The sequence below is a fragment of the Pelophylax lessonae genome (genome assembly GCF_965119305.1).
Source record: "Pelophylax lessonae genome assembly, chromosome: 3".
Classification (NCBI taxonomy): Eukaryota; Metazoa; Chordata; class Amphibia; order Anura; family Ranidae; genus Pelophylax; species Pelophylax lessonae.
In genome coordinates this window covers 26827218-26841828 of record NC_138770.1, presented here as the reverse complement: position 1 = coordinate 26841828, position 14611 = coordinate 26827218, and the positions used below count along the sequence as shown (strand labels likewise).

The window sequence follows — 14611 nt, the reverse complement described above, 5'->3', positions numbered from 1 at the left end:
CTAAGCTGTCAAAAAAGACAGTGTAACAGTTGTTTCTGTTTGCTGGGTGAGAAAAACCCGTAAGGGGTTAATTACTGCTAAAGGAATACTAACACTCCAGCTTCTCACATCAGAGCACCATCCCAGCAGGTGAATAATCAAACAGACCCTGCCATACAGATGTAGTGCCCTCCTAGGTAGGTGCTAGAATGAGGGGATATAGTTTTTGGTTTCTCTACCTAACAGGGACACAGCTCATGCTGTCTTGACGATTCATACTGATCCAATAGCCATGGAGTATATTGGACAGTGGATGGAAGCCTGGCAGATGAGAGCATGGATGTCTGTACAGCCCTGGCCAATTAGAAGGGGATGTGCTCCAAGGCATGCTGGGTACCTGTATTTATATCTGAAGAACACATGGGCTCGTAGTCCAGTCCAGTCTACCTCTAGGGAGAGAGGTATAGGTGGGGAGGGGGCTGCTGCCTCTCCCTTGCAGAGGCTGCCATGCGGCCTTGGGTGGGCGACCTGAGGGCCTAAAACATTGAATTTGTAACCCATTGGTCCTTACGAGGGCTGACTGAGGGAGGATGCCTGCGGATCCTGTCTGGTACTACTGAGGAAGACTGGTGTGTGTGTGCTCCAAGAGCCTTGCGAGTATAGTGCCCGCTCCCCCCCCCCCCCGCAGGGGTTCCTTGGGACTTGTGCTGTTAGATGCTCCTCTGGGTGTTGAAGTCAGTTACTGTGTGCAAGCTAAAGGAGACACTGGCTAGTGTCTTGAAGAGGCAAGGTTCACTGAGTTCCTTCACCTACAAAGGGACTTGTTCATCCCATATAGGTGCTATATGGTCCTGCAGATGATCTGCATTACAGTTCTATTGAGAGAGTTGTCCTCACCTGTGAATAGTTATTTGGAGTATCCTACTAAATCCCTTCTCTTATCCAAAAAAAATGCGAAACTACAGATGATCACAAGGAACCACTGTCATATGTGTGGACTTTAAGGGCACAGCATGAGACAGATAACAACTACATGGATTTATCCTAAAATAACATTTATTGATTTATATAAAACCAGATCTCAATAAAATGACAAAACTGGCCCCGAACTGAGCTCAGCTCGTACACAGGAGATCAATGTCTCCTACAAATTTCACTCATGTACATCATACATATATAAGGATAATTTGCTATATATCATAAGGTTCGTGTAGGTATATATATTTCCTCTCTTCACTGGTCTACGCGCTTCACACAACCATCAGGACCATGAAGATGTACAGAATGTTTTCTCTTAAAATTAACAGACTCAATATTAGTGTTTCATACGCATAGAACATAATCTGTATTTATTTACATCATAATAAATACAAACATGGCTTAATAGCACACGGCCTTCCTTCCAACCTCCAACAAATTAACCCAACCTGGGGCGGACACAGGGGGGAAAATTGGACCAAAATGTTGTATATATAGGTATCGGTCCTGATGATCCTAGGTACAAGATAAAATATATATGTGTAGTAGTGTGAGGAGTAATTACATTCTCTATTCTATATCTATTTATACAGAAAGGAGGAAGGATAATCACTTTATGAGGATAGCAGGTTGGTATACACCGGATGGATTTTATACTCCCATAATATGTGGGTGTCTCTCTCTATAGGGGTCACCTAGGTATATGATCAAAGCCCATCTTGTTTATGACTCATAGTTAGTGTACTCTTATCTTTAATAATGTAGGTTTCAGCCTACCTGTAGGGTAAGTATATCTCTTAGATATACTTACCGCCCCTTACCTATGTAAGAAATGTCAAATGGAGGAGGAACCTGCAGTAGTTATTTTTTAATAAAGGATTTTTTAAGAATTGTGTGTTTTTATTACTTTTTGATACTTTTTTGGTGAATAGGTACAGGTAATATGTTCCAGATACTTATATACATGGGGGGGGGGGTGGGATCTGGGGGCCCCCTTGGTAAAAGGGTCTTTCAGATTACGACAAGTCCCCTGCCTGCAGACCCCCACAATTGTGGGGAAGAGGCCCTTGTCTCCATCACTTCATACAAAAATGGTCCTATAAGTGAGGAGGACAAAAAAGGAACGCAGCCATTGGCTTATCCTGAACATTTATGGGGTGGGGTCTTATGGGGGAGGAACTAGGACGGGGCTACCCAAACGTATGCTGCCATGGACCTCTGTCAGGAAAGCACATTATGGCCACTAGATGGAACTGACCATTATAGGAAATCCCAATTCACCATGACTGGGGGAATGCGGGTCACATTTCATCAACACATTTATAACAACCAGATCTGTAAGTGTTTGTGAAATCTTCCCGCACAAAATGTAGCCAATGAAAGGTAAGGACTCATTTTTTTTTTAACATTTTTATTTTTCTCCTGCTATCAATGGCCAACACAGGACAACACTTCATCCATGTCTCTGGTGATCTCTGATCTCCTTATGAAGTGTTTCTTACATGATGAAGAACAGCCATGGAGTATATCTGAGGTGTATATCAGGGTGTGCTTCTTCCCCACATGTCCACCAACATTCATATAGAAGACATTTCCCACACTCAAGGCACTAATACACCTCCAGGGTTGTGTGGGACCCCTGATGTACAGGAAGACAGAACTTCAGTGAGGAACATTTTCCTCACTCAGGACAGGAATACGGCTTTTATCCCTTGTGAGATTTCTGATGTGTGGAAAGATTGCCCTTCTGTGTAAAACATTTCCCGCACTCAGGACAGGAATACGGCTTCTCACCGGTGTGCAATCTCTGATGTGTGGAAAGATAGGACTTGACTGAAAAACATTTCCCACACTCAGGACAGGAATACGGCTTCTCACCAGTGTGCGATCTCTGATGCGTGGAAAGAGCAGACTTGCATGAAAAACATTTCCCGCACTCAGGACAGGAATACGGATTCTCACCAGTGTGCAATCTCTGATGTGTAGAAAGAGCGGACATCTCTGCAAAACATTTCCTGCACTCAGGACAGGAATATGGCTTCTCACCAGTGTGCAATCTCTGATGTGTGGAAAGATAGGACTTCTGTGCAAAACATTTTCCGCACTCAGGACAAGAATACGGCTTCTCACCAGTGTGCGATCTCTGATGTGTGAATAGATAGGACTTCTGTGCAAAACATTTCCCGCACTCAGGACAGGAATACGGCTTCTCACCAGTGTGCGATCTCTGATGTGTGGAAAGATAGGACTTCTGTGCAAAACATTTCCCGCACTCAGGACAGGAATATGGCTTCTCACCAGTGTGCGATCTCTGATGTGTGGAAACATAGGTCTTCTGTGCAAAACATTTCCCGCACTCAGGACAGGAATACGGCTTCTCACCAGTGTGCGATCTCTGATGTGTAGAAAGAGAGGAGATCTCTGCAAAACATTTCCCGCACTCAGGACAGGAATACGGCTTCTCACCTGTGTGAAATCTCTGATGTCTGTAAAATTGGGACTTGCTTGAAAAACATTTCCCGCACTCAGGACAGGAAAACGGCTTCTCACCTGTGTGCAATCTCTGATGTGTGGAAAGAGCGGATTTCTGTGAAAAACATTTTCCGCACTCAGGACAGGAATACGGCTTCTCACCAGTGTGAGATCTTTTATGCATATTAAGATTGCCTTTCAAACGGAAACTCTTCCCGCACTCAGAACAGGAGAACCTCTTATCTGTTGGAAGGACGGCACCATCCCTCACAGTCTTTGGTTCCTCATGATAAGAGGAATACGATGGTCCGGCACCGTCCCTCACAGTCTGAGGTTCCTCAGGATAAGAGGAATACGATGGTCCATCTACACTGTGTGGTGCCGGATGGACATTTGAGGTAGCCGGGTTTTCTCCTGGACTATACTGTGTGATGTCCTCATCTTCTACTTTACAGTCTGGAGACAAAGTGAGACAATCCTCTGAGGTTTTCCTCATCTCCCGTCCATCTACTAAAATAGAAATACAAAGATTATTACTAGACATCAGCAGATTGGTTCCCCTAAACCAGGACTCCGCCCACATCAGGCAGCTTTGTCTCTGAGGATCTTACAATTCCTCCTCAAGGTAACTAGAAAATGGGTCCTCTGATCTCCTACCAGTTCATTTCTTTATTCATGGACCTTAGTCAGAGAGTGAGGAAACAACGAGAACTGTCTTTTATAGGAGTGACAGTGATGAGGGGATTATAGGATGAGTGTCCCCACCCCCTCTATCACTCATTGCCATCTTCCCAACACAAGAAGTCCTGCACTTTCTTATTTAGTCCATGATTTAGTCATGAATAACAGCGGGGCTGAGCCCCACCAGAGGTCAGAGAGTGAGGATGGGGGGAGAACAACCAAGATGAAGACCGGACTGATCCTGAAGACCACCATCATTGGGTTACTGACTCCTCCCTCATTATCACTTTCTGTTTATGGTTCCAAAGTTGGAGGATGTTATCACATTATTATCAACATGTAAAAGTCTGTCCTCCAATCAGATCATCAGATATAAAATGTGATATAAAATAAATAATAAATTGGTACAATCATGTAGTGTAAAGAATGGTGTATAAATATTCACAGAAACATTCACCCAATGGCAGCTTACATTCAGAAAGTTTCTTTCACTAAACACAAAAACAAATAAAAAAATCAAAATAAATTTCTTCCCCCAGATCTGTAGACAATAAGTGGGAAATAATTTCCCTCCTCTCCTCCTTCCTCCACGGTATATATGGGGGGGGGGGGGGGTAGAAAATATGGGCGGAGCCTGCGCAGGGACGTCCCATCTCGGCCATCCCAGGGAAGGGGTATCTGAGTGAAGGATCACATTGTGAAGCTTGTTTAGTCCGCACTGCTCAAGTCCCGGCTTTGTAATTCTATCATCTTGGATTTTAATGTTGAATAAAGCAGATAGACGGAGAGCACTAGAGGGGGTGTCATTTTCTACCCGCTCCCCATATATACCATAGAGGAAGAGGAAGGAGGAGAGGAGTGAGTGATATCCCTAGAGGGGGAAGGGATCTGTGGGACTCGCTGGTAACACAGGAGTCAGATGGTAAGGTGAGTGGAAGTGACCACCAGCACCTTTCTCATCTGCAATTTCTGCACTCGCACTTTATCATTTATATTGGCCCTGACTGATGACACGTGTCACATGACTCACATTTCTTATCCTTTTAAGTCTGATTGTTACACGGTGCGGTGATATCGCACAGATTGGATTATTATTTCCCACTTATTGTCTACAGATTTGGGGGAAGAAATTTATTTTCATTTGATTTTTTCATCAGATATAAAATGTCCAGCTGGTAGGAAAAGGGCATAACAAAGAGAATCCATATTATGTGTATATATAGCAGTGGGTAGAGGGGAGAGAGCAGAAGTCAGGAGTATGTCATGTACAACATAGAGTATATAGCGCATGGGTCAGGACTTATAATATTGGTATTCAGTAATCAGTGGTGGATTACATGTATTTATGTCATGTATGTATTTAGTGCTAATGACCCACCTGTGCTGATCTCTGTAGGAGTGTCCTCCTCTATAAATGTCCCCGTTATTCCATCCTCCTCCATAGACTGCTGATCATCCCTCACATACCTCTCTTCTTCTGCTTTAACCTCAAATTCTATATCGATTGGATCTCCACTCTAAACCAAGAAAATGAGAGTGAATATCATCGGAAAGTTATAAGCTTTAATAGTGTGATATTATTAAAAAAAAAACAAAAACATCCTCTCCAGAAGTCCATGTTCTAGATGCTCCAATTCACCAACCTTGTAACATTGAGGGATGGTGTGACCTTCCTGTGTGGAATCCCAGGAATACAGAGGACGGGGACATCTCTCTGGTGACTCCTCCGTGGTGTCCTGGTACAGATCTTTGTGTTCCTTTAGAAACTCTGATTCCTCCATCACCCCATCCTCATCATCCTCCTCTTTTATCTCTTCTTTAACCTCAACTTTAGAATCTCTCAGATTTCCACTCTGAATATATAATAAAAATGACATCAATGGTAACAATGCAGATAATGTAAAGATCCTAATGATACTATCAGTGATTGTTCCTCCTCTACCTGATGATGGCGGGGGATGGTGTGACCTTCCTGTGTGGAATCCCGGGAATACAGAGGACGGGGACATCTCTCTGGTGGGTTCCCATTACTGGATCCATCTGTAGGAAACACACACACTGACTGAATACATTGTTTCTATGTGTTTATCAGATGATGGGGGATCTAGGTGGATCCTCCGTACTGCTCTCTCCTTTACAATAAAGTCTCCTCTTACCCGGTGATGTGATGGGCGGCTGATTCTCCATCATGACGTCCTTGTAGAGATCCTTGTGTCCTTCTAAATACTCCCACTCCTCCATGGAGAAATAGACAGTGACATCCTGACACCTTATAGGAACCTGACACACACAATGATACAGTCACCATCCAGACACAACCCTTGTCTATTACTGGATAATGTCCCAGAATTCCCAGCACCGCTCACCTCTCCTGTCAGCAGATGGACCATCATGGTGGTCAGTTCCAGAATCTGCTGCTCTTTGTTCCTCTCAGGCATCAGAGAACGAGTTGGAGGCACCATGGTGGGGCTCTGGGTCCTGCTCCATCCCCCTGAGATTGACTTTCCACTAGACTCCTTCACTACAACACAATCCTACAGATCAGGAGAAAGATAAACCGATATCAATCATCTGACATCATCTACATGTCTATAATAAGAACATGGTCTATTGACCAGACTAGATAAGAGTGATGTCATGTGACCTCCCAGAATCCTCCTCACCTCTCTGGTCAGGTCTGTGTTTTATTATTAGAGATAGAGTGATGTCATGTGACCTCCCAGAATCCTCCTCACCTCTCCGGTCAGGTCTGTGTTTTATTAATAGAGATAAGAGTAATGTCATGTGACCTCACAGAATCCTCCTCACCTCTCCGATCAGCAGGTAGATGATCTCCAGGGTGTGGCTTAATAACCTCTCAGTCATGTGACTCTGATCCTCCTCCATCCTCATTGGCGTGGTCATGTGATCTATGCGGGTTTCTCTGTAGATGGATAATGAAGAATTATCTGGATTGCATTGGTTGGACAATATTAGGATGGGGATATAAGGGGTTATAGGTGGGTTGCCCCCGGTGGGAATTGGAACATGTAGATTGGGTTAATTAGGGGGATCTTTTTATAAAGAGTGGTCACAGGTTCTCTGAGACCATCAAGACCAAAGCAGAGCCCAAAGCCCGTGATTGGACAGGAGGAGGGACAGTCCACTGCCAGAGTGTAGGGGAGTAGAGGATAGAGTGCCGGTATTGAGGGATCAGATAAGTAAAAGTGCTTTTACTGGTTCCCTACACCAAAATGACCATGTAACCCTTGAAGTGGGGCTGCCCCCATTATACAAAGGTTAAATGCTCATTTGGGTTTTGGTCATTTTTTGTTTCCCCAGAGAGGGGCTTTAAACAAAATAACATTTTCACACACGATAAAATCTGTATTTTAAACTTGTAAAAAAAAAGCGCCCCCCCCACACACAATTAGGTCAGCCCTTAAAACTGTGTGTCCCCATGAAATGGTAACTAAATTCACTACCCAACATGGTGCAAAGACAACGCTGTAAAAGCTCCTACAGGTCATTTGTTTAGAGAAACCCGGTAATAACGGCCCCAGAATCATTGCTCTCACTCTAGTGTGCGGCCAATACCCCCCTTTGTGACAGCATAATATAAATGACAGGTCCTCTTTAAGGAGACATTAGGGGTCTATTAGACCTCCAAAGTCACCTATGGACCCCAGTGAAGCTGATGAAGTACAGATCGGGATCAACCAGCTTCATTCCTGACCACAGTGACCGGGAACAATGGCACTAAACCTGGAAGTGATGAAATGCTCATCTCTTCAGCATTCATTCACCAGAGAAGAGATCTGAGAACTGATCACCCTCCACTCCATCCACCATGCCGATACTGGGCCTACAGGAGGGGTAGACACATGGTTAATGTAGTGAAGCATGGAGATATTTGTATCTTCAGAGGAAGGGTGTGAAAGGGCAAATTTCAGGAGAACCCGAATCTCATCCCTTGTTACAAGAGACTGCTAAGGTGAGAAGATGATTGGTGGGAAAGGTGACAAATCTCCATAATGAAGAGAATTTTTCGACCCTAAAGGGGTTGATCTTGCTTTCCACACTATATATTTGTGTATCATCATCTGCTGGAGACAAAAGAGGTCACAGTGACTATGAAGGAAGAGGACGGACATGACGGGGGGGGGGGGGTTACTGGACATAAATAGAAAATAAGTTCTTATTACCTCCTCTACTGCCACTTCCAGCGATGTCTCCTCTTTCCTTTGTGCCACATGGAACTTGTGTCTGTATCTGGCATCACTTCCTGTCTGTACCTGACATCACTTCCTGTTTTCCATAGAGACTTCCTGTCTGGGTAGAAGTGAGATCAACACCTTGTGGAGCTCAGAGGAACTGCAGCCCCGAGAAACGTCTCCTAGTGTGAACACGGCCTTGTGCTGTGTGTGTATGTACTGTATATCCTTATAGATGGGTCATCTCCACTCTCACCAAGGGGGGGAAATATATTACTGCCTATTACCATCAAACGTTCAACCCCCCCCCCCCTTCCTGGCCAGGGGTTAACAGTTTTGTATTTACTTCCTGGCTGATCTCACACAGTTTTTTTTTTTCTGTTTTGTTTCTTTGCTTTAAACACCTACTAGATTCAGAGTCTGGAATGTATATTTGGGGGACTCAAAATTTGGGGGTGTGAAAAAAGTCTTTACCACTTTCCGACCTCCCGATAGCAGTTTTATTGCTACAGGGCAGCCGTGCTGCTCAGAACCATGTATACAAATGTGATCCTGCACTTCCAGGTAGCGTGCCGGTGGCTCACTACCACTGTGATTCTACACAGCAGGTCCCGCAGACGCGATGTCCGCTGGCACCCGCTGATCGTTCGGTACACAGGCAGAATGGCAATTCATTTTGTAAACAAGGCAGATTGCTGTTCTGTCAGTAGGGAAAGCATGGATCCTGTGTTCCTGAAAAGCAGAGGCACTGATCCATGCCTTCCCCTAGTAAAAGCACCTCCCCCAATACAAAAACACTGGCTAGGCACACATTTAACCCTTTGATCGCCCCTTCCCAGCCAGTGTCATTAGTACAGTGACAGTGCATATTTTTAGCACAGATCACTGTATTGGTGTCACTGGTTCCCACAAAGTGTCAGTTAGTGTCTGATTTTGTCCGCCGCAATAAAGTCCCGCTGTAAGTCACCGATCGCCGCTATTACTAGTAAAAAAAATAAAAATTCCATAAATATATCCCATAATTTATAGACAAGAATTTTTTTGTGCAAACCAATTAAAATATGCTTATTGAGATTTATTTTAAACAAAAACATGTAGCAGAATACATATTGGCATAAATTGATGAAGAAATTATTTTTTTTTACATTTTTATTGGATGTTTTATAGCAGAAAGCAAAAAATATTGTTTTGTCAGAAATTTTTTGTTTATAGCGCAAAAATGAAAAACCGCAGAGGTGATTAAATACCCCCAAAAGAAATCTCTATTTGTGGGGAAAAAAAGGACATTGATATTATTTGGGTACAGCGCTGCACGACCGCGCAATTGGCAGTTAACAACTTCAGCCCCGGAAAATTTACCCCCCTTCATGACCAGGCCATTTTTTGCATTATTTTAATTGAAAATTTTGCGGTCGTGCAAAGCTGTACCCAAATAAAATCGATGTCCTTTTTTTCCTACAAATAGAGCTTTCTTTTGGGGGTTATTTGAACACCTCTGTGTTTTTTTATTTTTTGCGCTATAATCAAAAAATGACCGACAATTTTAAAAAGGAAAACAATATTTTTTACTTTCTGGAGGGCAGCGCCTGTAAAAACAATCAAGCGGCTGAACAGCCCATATGATTGGTTTTATGGTGCAGGGAATCACCGGCAGAATAAGAAGATATGTGAATGATGCCTGTAGCTCCACCCATCATCCAGATATCTTCACTCAAAGTCCATGACGTCATATGAGGTTGTTGGGCGGGAAGTGGTTTAATACAGGAGAATAATGTCCGCACCCCCCCCCCCTAAGCATCCGCTTATTTGTAGAGACATAAACCATTTGGAGTGCCAGAATCCCAATCTTCTTCTCATTGGTGTAATGTCAAGGAGTTTGCAGACAGAGGAAATTAGCTTTTCAACGTTAGCAAGCATGTTGTGTGAAGGTCCTTCTTCATTATAATGACAATGTGGGGGAGAGAAATCCTCTGCACCTTCCTCCAGTACGGCATCCATATCCTCTCCATTAGGGATGATCGAACGGTTCGGGTCGACCATCGGTTCGACCCGAACATTGGCTGTTCGAGGTTTGGTCGAATTTAGAACTTTTTCCTGAAAAAGTTCGGAATTCGGCAACCAGAACCGACCAAAATGCAATGGGTCAGGAAGTGGGCTTTAAAAGTCCGTGATTGGACCAGAACCATTAGTAAAAGCCAATTGAGGTGGCAGGAGAATGCTAGAAATGTGATTGGAGTGACTAGGGGTTCCCTAGACCAATCATTAGTGAATACGCCCCCCCAGTATATAAGATAGCCCCGGCAAATTCCTAGCATTGTAATACAAGGACATGGAAGAGAATGGAAGCAGTTCTGTTAAATTTGCTTCAAAAGTGTCATTTAGCATTTATTAGTGTCAGGAAAGGGATATCTAGTGTAGTTAGAGTGCTCCTTTACACTTTAGTTAGATGCAAATATTAGTTTCTGTAGGGAAAGTGTTAAGTGCCAGGGTGACCGTAGTGTAGTGTAGGGTGAACTGACTCTGACTGCTATGGCAGGGTGACCGCAATAGAGAAAACATTGTTTCTCTTATGTCACATTCAGAGCACTGGTATGGCTTCTCACCGGTCAGCTTGCTTTTTGCCTGCACAGTTTATAGGGATTTTTTGAGAACATGTTTGGAGTCAGGCATGACATCTGAACATGTGTATAGGGGGTATATATACACACCCATGTATGTATATACACATAGACATATATAGGTGTGAAAGGAGCAGAAAACACTACTTGCGCTAATGAAATAATTAACACCAATATGGTTACGCTCCTATCACACCTATATATGTCTAAGTGTAAAATACATATAAGTGTGTGTGTATATATACCACTATACACAAGTTCAGATGATTTGCCCAAATGCCCAAATGCCCCAAAAAAACGCTAGCGCCAAAAAAAAACGCCCAGGTGTGTTGTTGCAGGCATTTTTTGGGGATTTTTGGAGGCAGGCAAAACATCTGAACTTGTGTATAGTGGTATATATACACACATACTTATATGTATTTTACACTTAGACATATATAGGTGTTATGGGAGCGGAGCCATATTAGTGTAAATGATTCCATTAGCGCAAGCATATATTTCTGCTACTATCACACCTATATATGTCTAGGTGTATATATACATATAAGTATGTGTGTATATATACCCCTATGCAGAAGTTCAGATGTTTTGCCTGCCTCCAAAGAACCCAAAAAAACGCCCAAAAAAACGCTAGCGCCAAAAAAAAAACGCCCAGGTGTGTTGTTGCAGGCATTTTTTGGGGGTTTTTGGAGGCAGGCAAAACATCTGAACTTGTGTATACGGGTATATATACACACATACTTATATGTATATATACACCTAGACATATATAGGTGTGACAGTAGCAGAAATATATGCTTGCGCTAATGAAATCATTTACACTAATATGGCTCCGCTCCTATAACACCTATATATGTCTAAGTGTAAAATACATATAATTATGTGTGTATATATACCACTATACACAAGTTCAGATGTTTTGCCTGCCTCCAAAAACCCCCAAAAAATGCCTGCAACAACACACCTGGGCGTTTTTTTGGGCATTTTTTTGGGTTCTTTGGAGGCAGGCAAAACATCTGAACTTGTGTATAGGGGTATATATACACACATCCTTATATGTATTTTACACTTAGACATATATAGGTGTTACAGGAGCGGAGCCATATTAGTGTAAATGATTTAATTAGCGCAAGCATATATTTCTGCTACTATCACACCTATATATGTCTAGGTGTATATATACATACATGGGTGTGTATATATACCCCCTATACGCATGTTCAGATGTTTTGCCTGCCTGAAAAGACCCCAAAAAATGCCCAAAAAAACGCCTACTACTAAACCGGCAAGGTGTGAAAAGAGAGAAGCCACTAACCTGTTCTATAAGTGACAAAATACAAACAATATTTTTTTTTATGGTTATGGACATGCTACAGAGCTGAAACTTCACAGGTACACTTTTTAGACCCCCCCCCCCAGATACTAAATACAAAGACATTTTTTTTTTAAATTTTTTTTTAATTTTTTCAATAATTGGCTCTCTATCAAAAATGACAATTTTTAAGAACTTTTTTTTGTGTGATTAATAGTCCCTGGGGCATGACCCAGAACCCTAGGCACTTTTTAGGGGCATTTATTGGGTTTTAGGGCTTAAAAATTGTGTTTTTTGTTTACTGAAGTTTGGGCCCCATTGATTTCAATGGGGTTCTGAAATCCGGGCCGAACTTTCGGGAAGTTCGGATGTTCTGGCCGAACCGAGCTTTTGAAAAGTTCGATCATCCCTAGTAGGAAGATGACATACATCCCCCCATCTCCATACACCCCTCCATCTCCATACACCCCCCCCTTTCAAGTTTGTATTCGTTATAAACATCACAGACCTCAGATCAGAGTGGCGCTTTTGCAGAGAGTGGTGAGCTGCTCCCCGCCTCCTCTGTGTACAGGAAACACACAGGGAGGGGGAGGGGCGGGTTCAGTGCTCGCCGCTCTCTGCACTGACACAGACAGCTGGGGAGAGAGACCAGCTGCCGTGTGTGGAACCAAGCCGCCCGCACCGCCGCGAGCATTCTGGGATTTAGGGATGCTTGGGAGTGGGAGGTATGGCTACGCCCTAGGCGGCAGTGCGCCCTAGGCAGCTGCCTTGTTCTCCTAGTGGGAGCACCGGCCCTGTTCCTAATGCAAATTTCTGTCTATTGGTCATGTTAAAGGGACTCTCCAGCTTCCTTCTCTGAAGTAAGTCTAAGGGACTTTTTAGCATCTTGATGAAAGTCTCTAGTTAGATTGAAAAGTTGACGCTCAAGTGTATTGTATATTGCACAAATTAAACAAAGGTGAATTTGTAACAAGTCCTCTGGAGTGCATTCTATTATTGAAATATACAGTGTATGTATATATATATATATATATATAATATAAAATCGCATTTTATAGTTGGCCCCCCTACTTTTGTCCCTGTCCCCCCATGTGCCCCCCCCCCTAAAAATGAAAGCTGGAGACGCCACTGCCAGATTGGCCCTCTAGTAACAGACAAACCAGCAATTACATATAGGAGGGCCAAATCAGTCAGGGATTACTTGGTACACAGTGAATTTAAAGAAGATAGACGTGCTGACCTATGCAAATATCCTGGCACCTTCCGATGTGGACTGACAGAAAAATATTACTTCCGAATGGGTCCTTCTTTAAATATAAACATTATGCCAACTGCAAAACATCGGGTGTGAAATACCTATTGGCCTGTGAGTGTGGTAGTTTCTATGTAGGTAAGACAATACAAGAATTCTGGAAAGAGCCTACCGTCATGTGTTAAACATGAAAGCGTGCGATCCAGACCTCCCTGTGGGACGACACGTCACAGCTGCACATGCAGGTAAATTCCCTAAAATTAAATTTGCCCCTCCTGGACCTAATGAGGCAATGAACTTTAGACCCTTTTTGGAGGGTTATTCATCAGGGGGCTGGGACAAACTAAATTATGTCCAAATGAGGTTAAATTGGTTCTATCCATTTCTATCTACCAATGCTGTTCACATGGGGGGGGGGGGGGGGCTGAGCCTACTATGTTTATATAGTTGCTTGCGCTCGTTGTTAGAATGATGCCATCCTACCTCTTTCGTTCTATTCTTACTTACCTTTCATCAGTAATCACTAATTTGACTGTTGTCCATTTCTTCAACATTTTTTTTCTCTTAGGCTGCCCTTGTATTTGGACCAATTCATGTTTTGTACAAATGTATATGGTGTTTTGCCAACCCATTATATTTATATGTACTTATATATCTTTATCTCTTGCATCATTCATGTTTTACTGACATATCCCCATGTGTATATGGCGCAGCAGGATTCACCTAGTGCACACAGGCCATCCACACTCTATTGTGGTTCGGCCTGATCCATCCTTTTTGGACCTGTGTTCACGGTGGGTTATTGTGGGTTCCCCTTTCACCGCCTTTTCTGGGCTCCCCCCGCGCTGGCATGCGAGTGATGCGGCTCTCGGTCTCGCCTCTTGGTGGGGCGGGGCTCCACACCATCATCCGCACAGGGACCAATTTGTTGCATGGACGCTTTCCGGTCCCGGCATTTATGTGCCACTTCCAGTTTTCGTGAGGTAGTTGAAACGCACACGTAATTTCTGGTGATGACTCGTGCGTCACTCTCAAGCCGCTGTTCCGTGAAAAAACCCTACCCGTGAAAATTCCCTACCCTCATCACTTCCTCTTCACATACGCCATTGAACAGCTGAGCCGCTTC

At 43.4% G+C, this 14611-nt stretch overlaps 2 protein-coding genes across 2 annotated transcripts in view; both read left to right on the top strand.

Annotated features, from left to right (window-relative positions):
- The window catches only part of LOC309550260 (uncharacterized protein), a gene marked incomplete at both ends in the record, with an annotated part of 1652360 nt that overhangs the window by 865849 nt on the left and 771900 nt on the right, over nucleotides 1-14611 (top strand). The gene's annotated exons all lie outside the window — the stretch shown is intronic.
- Nucleotides 1-14611, top strand: part of LOC309549831 (uncharacterized protein) — a gene marked incomplete at its 5' end in the record, with an annotated part of 163935 nt that overhangs the window by 75382 nt on the left and 73942 nt on the right. Inside the window, 1 exon segment of the mRNA XM_082250332.1 lies at nucleotides 1723-1741. Within this exon segment, the coding sequence (XP_082106458.1) occupies nucleotides 1723-1741 (19 nt within the window).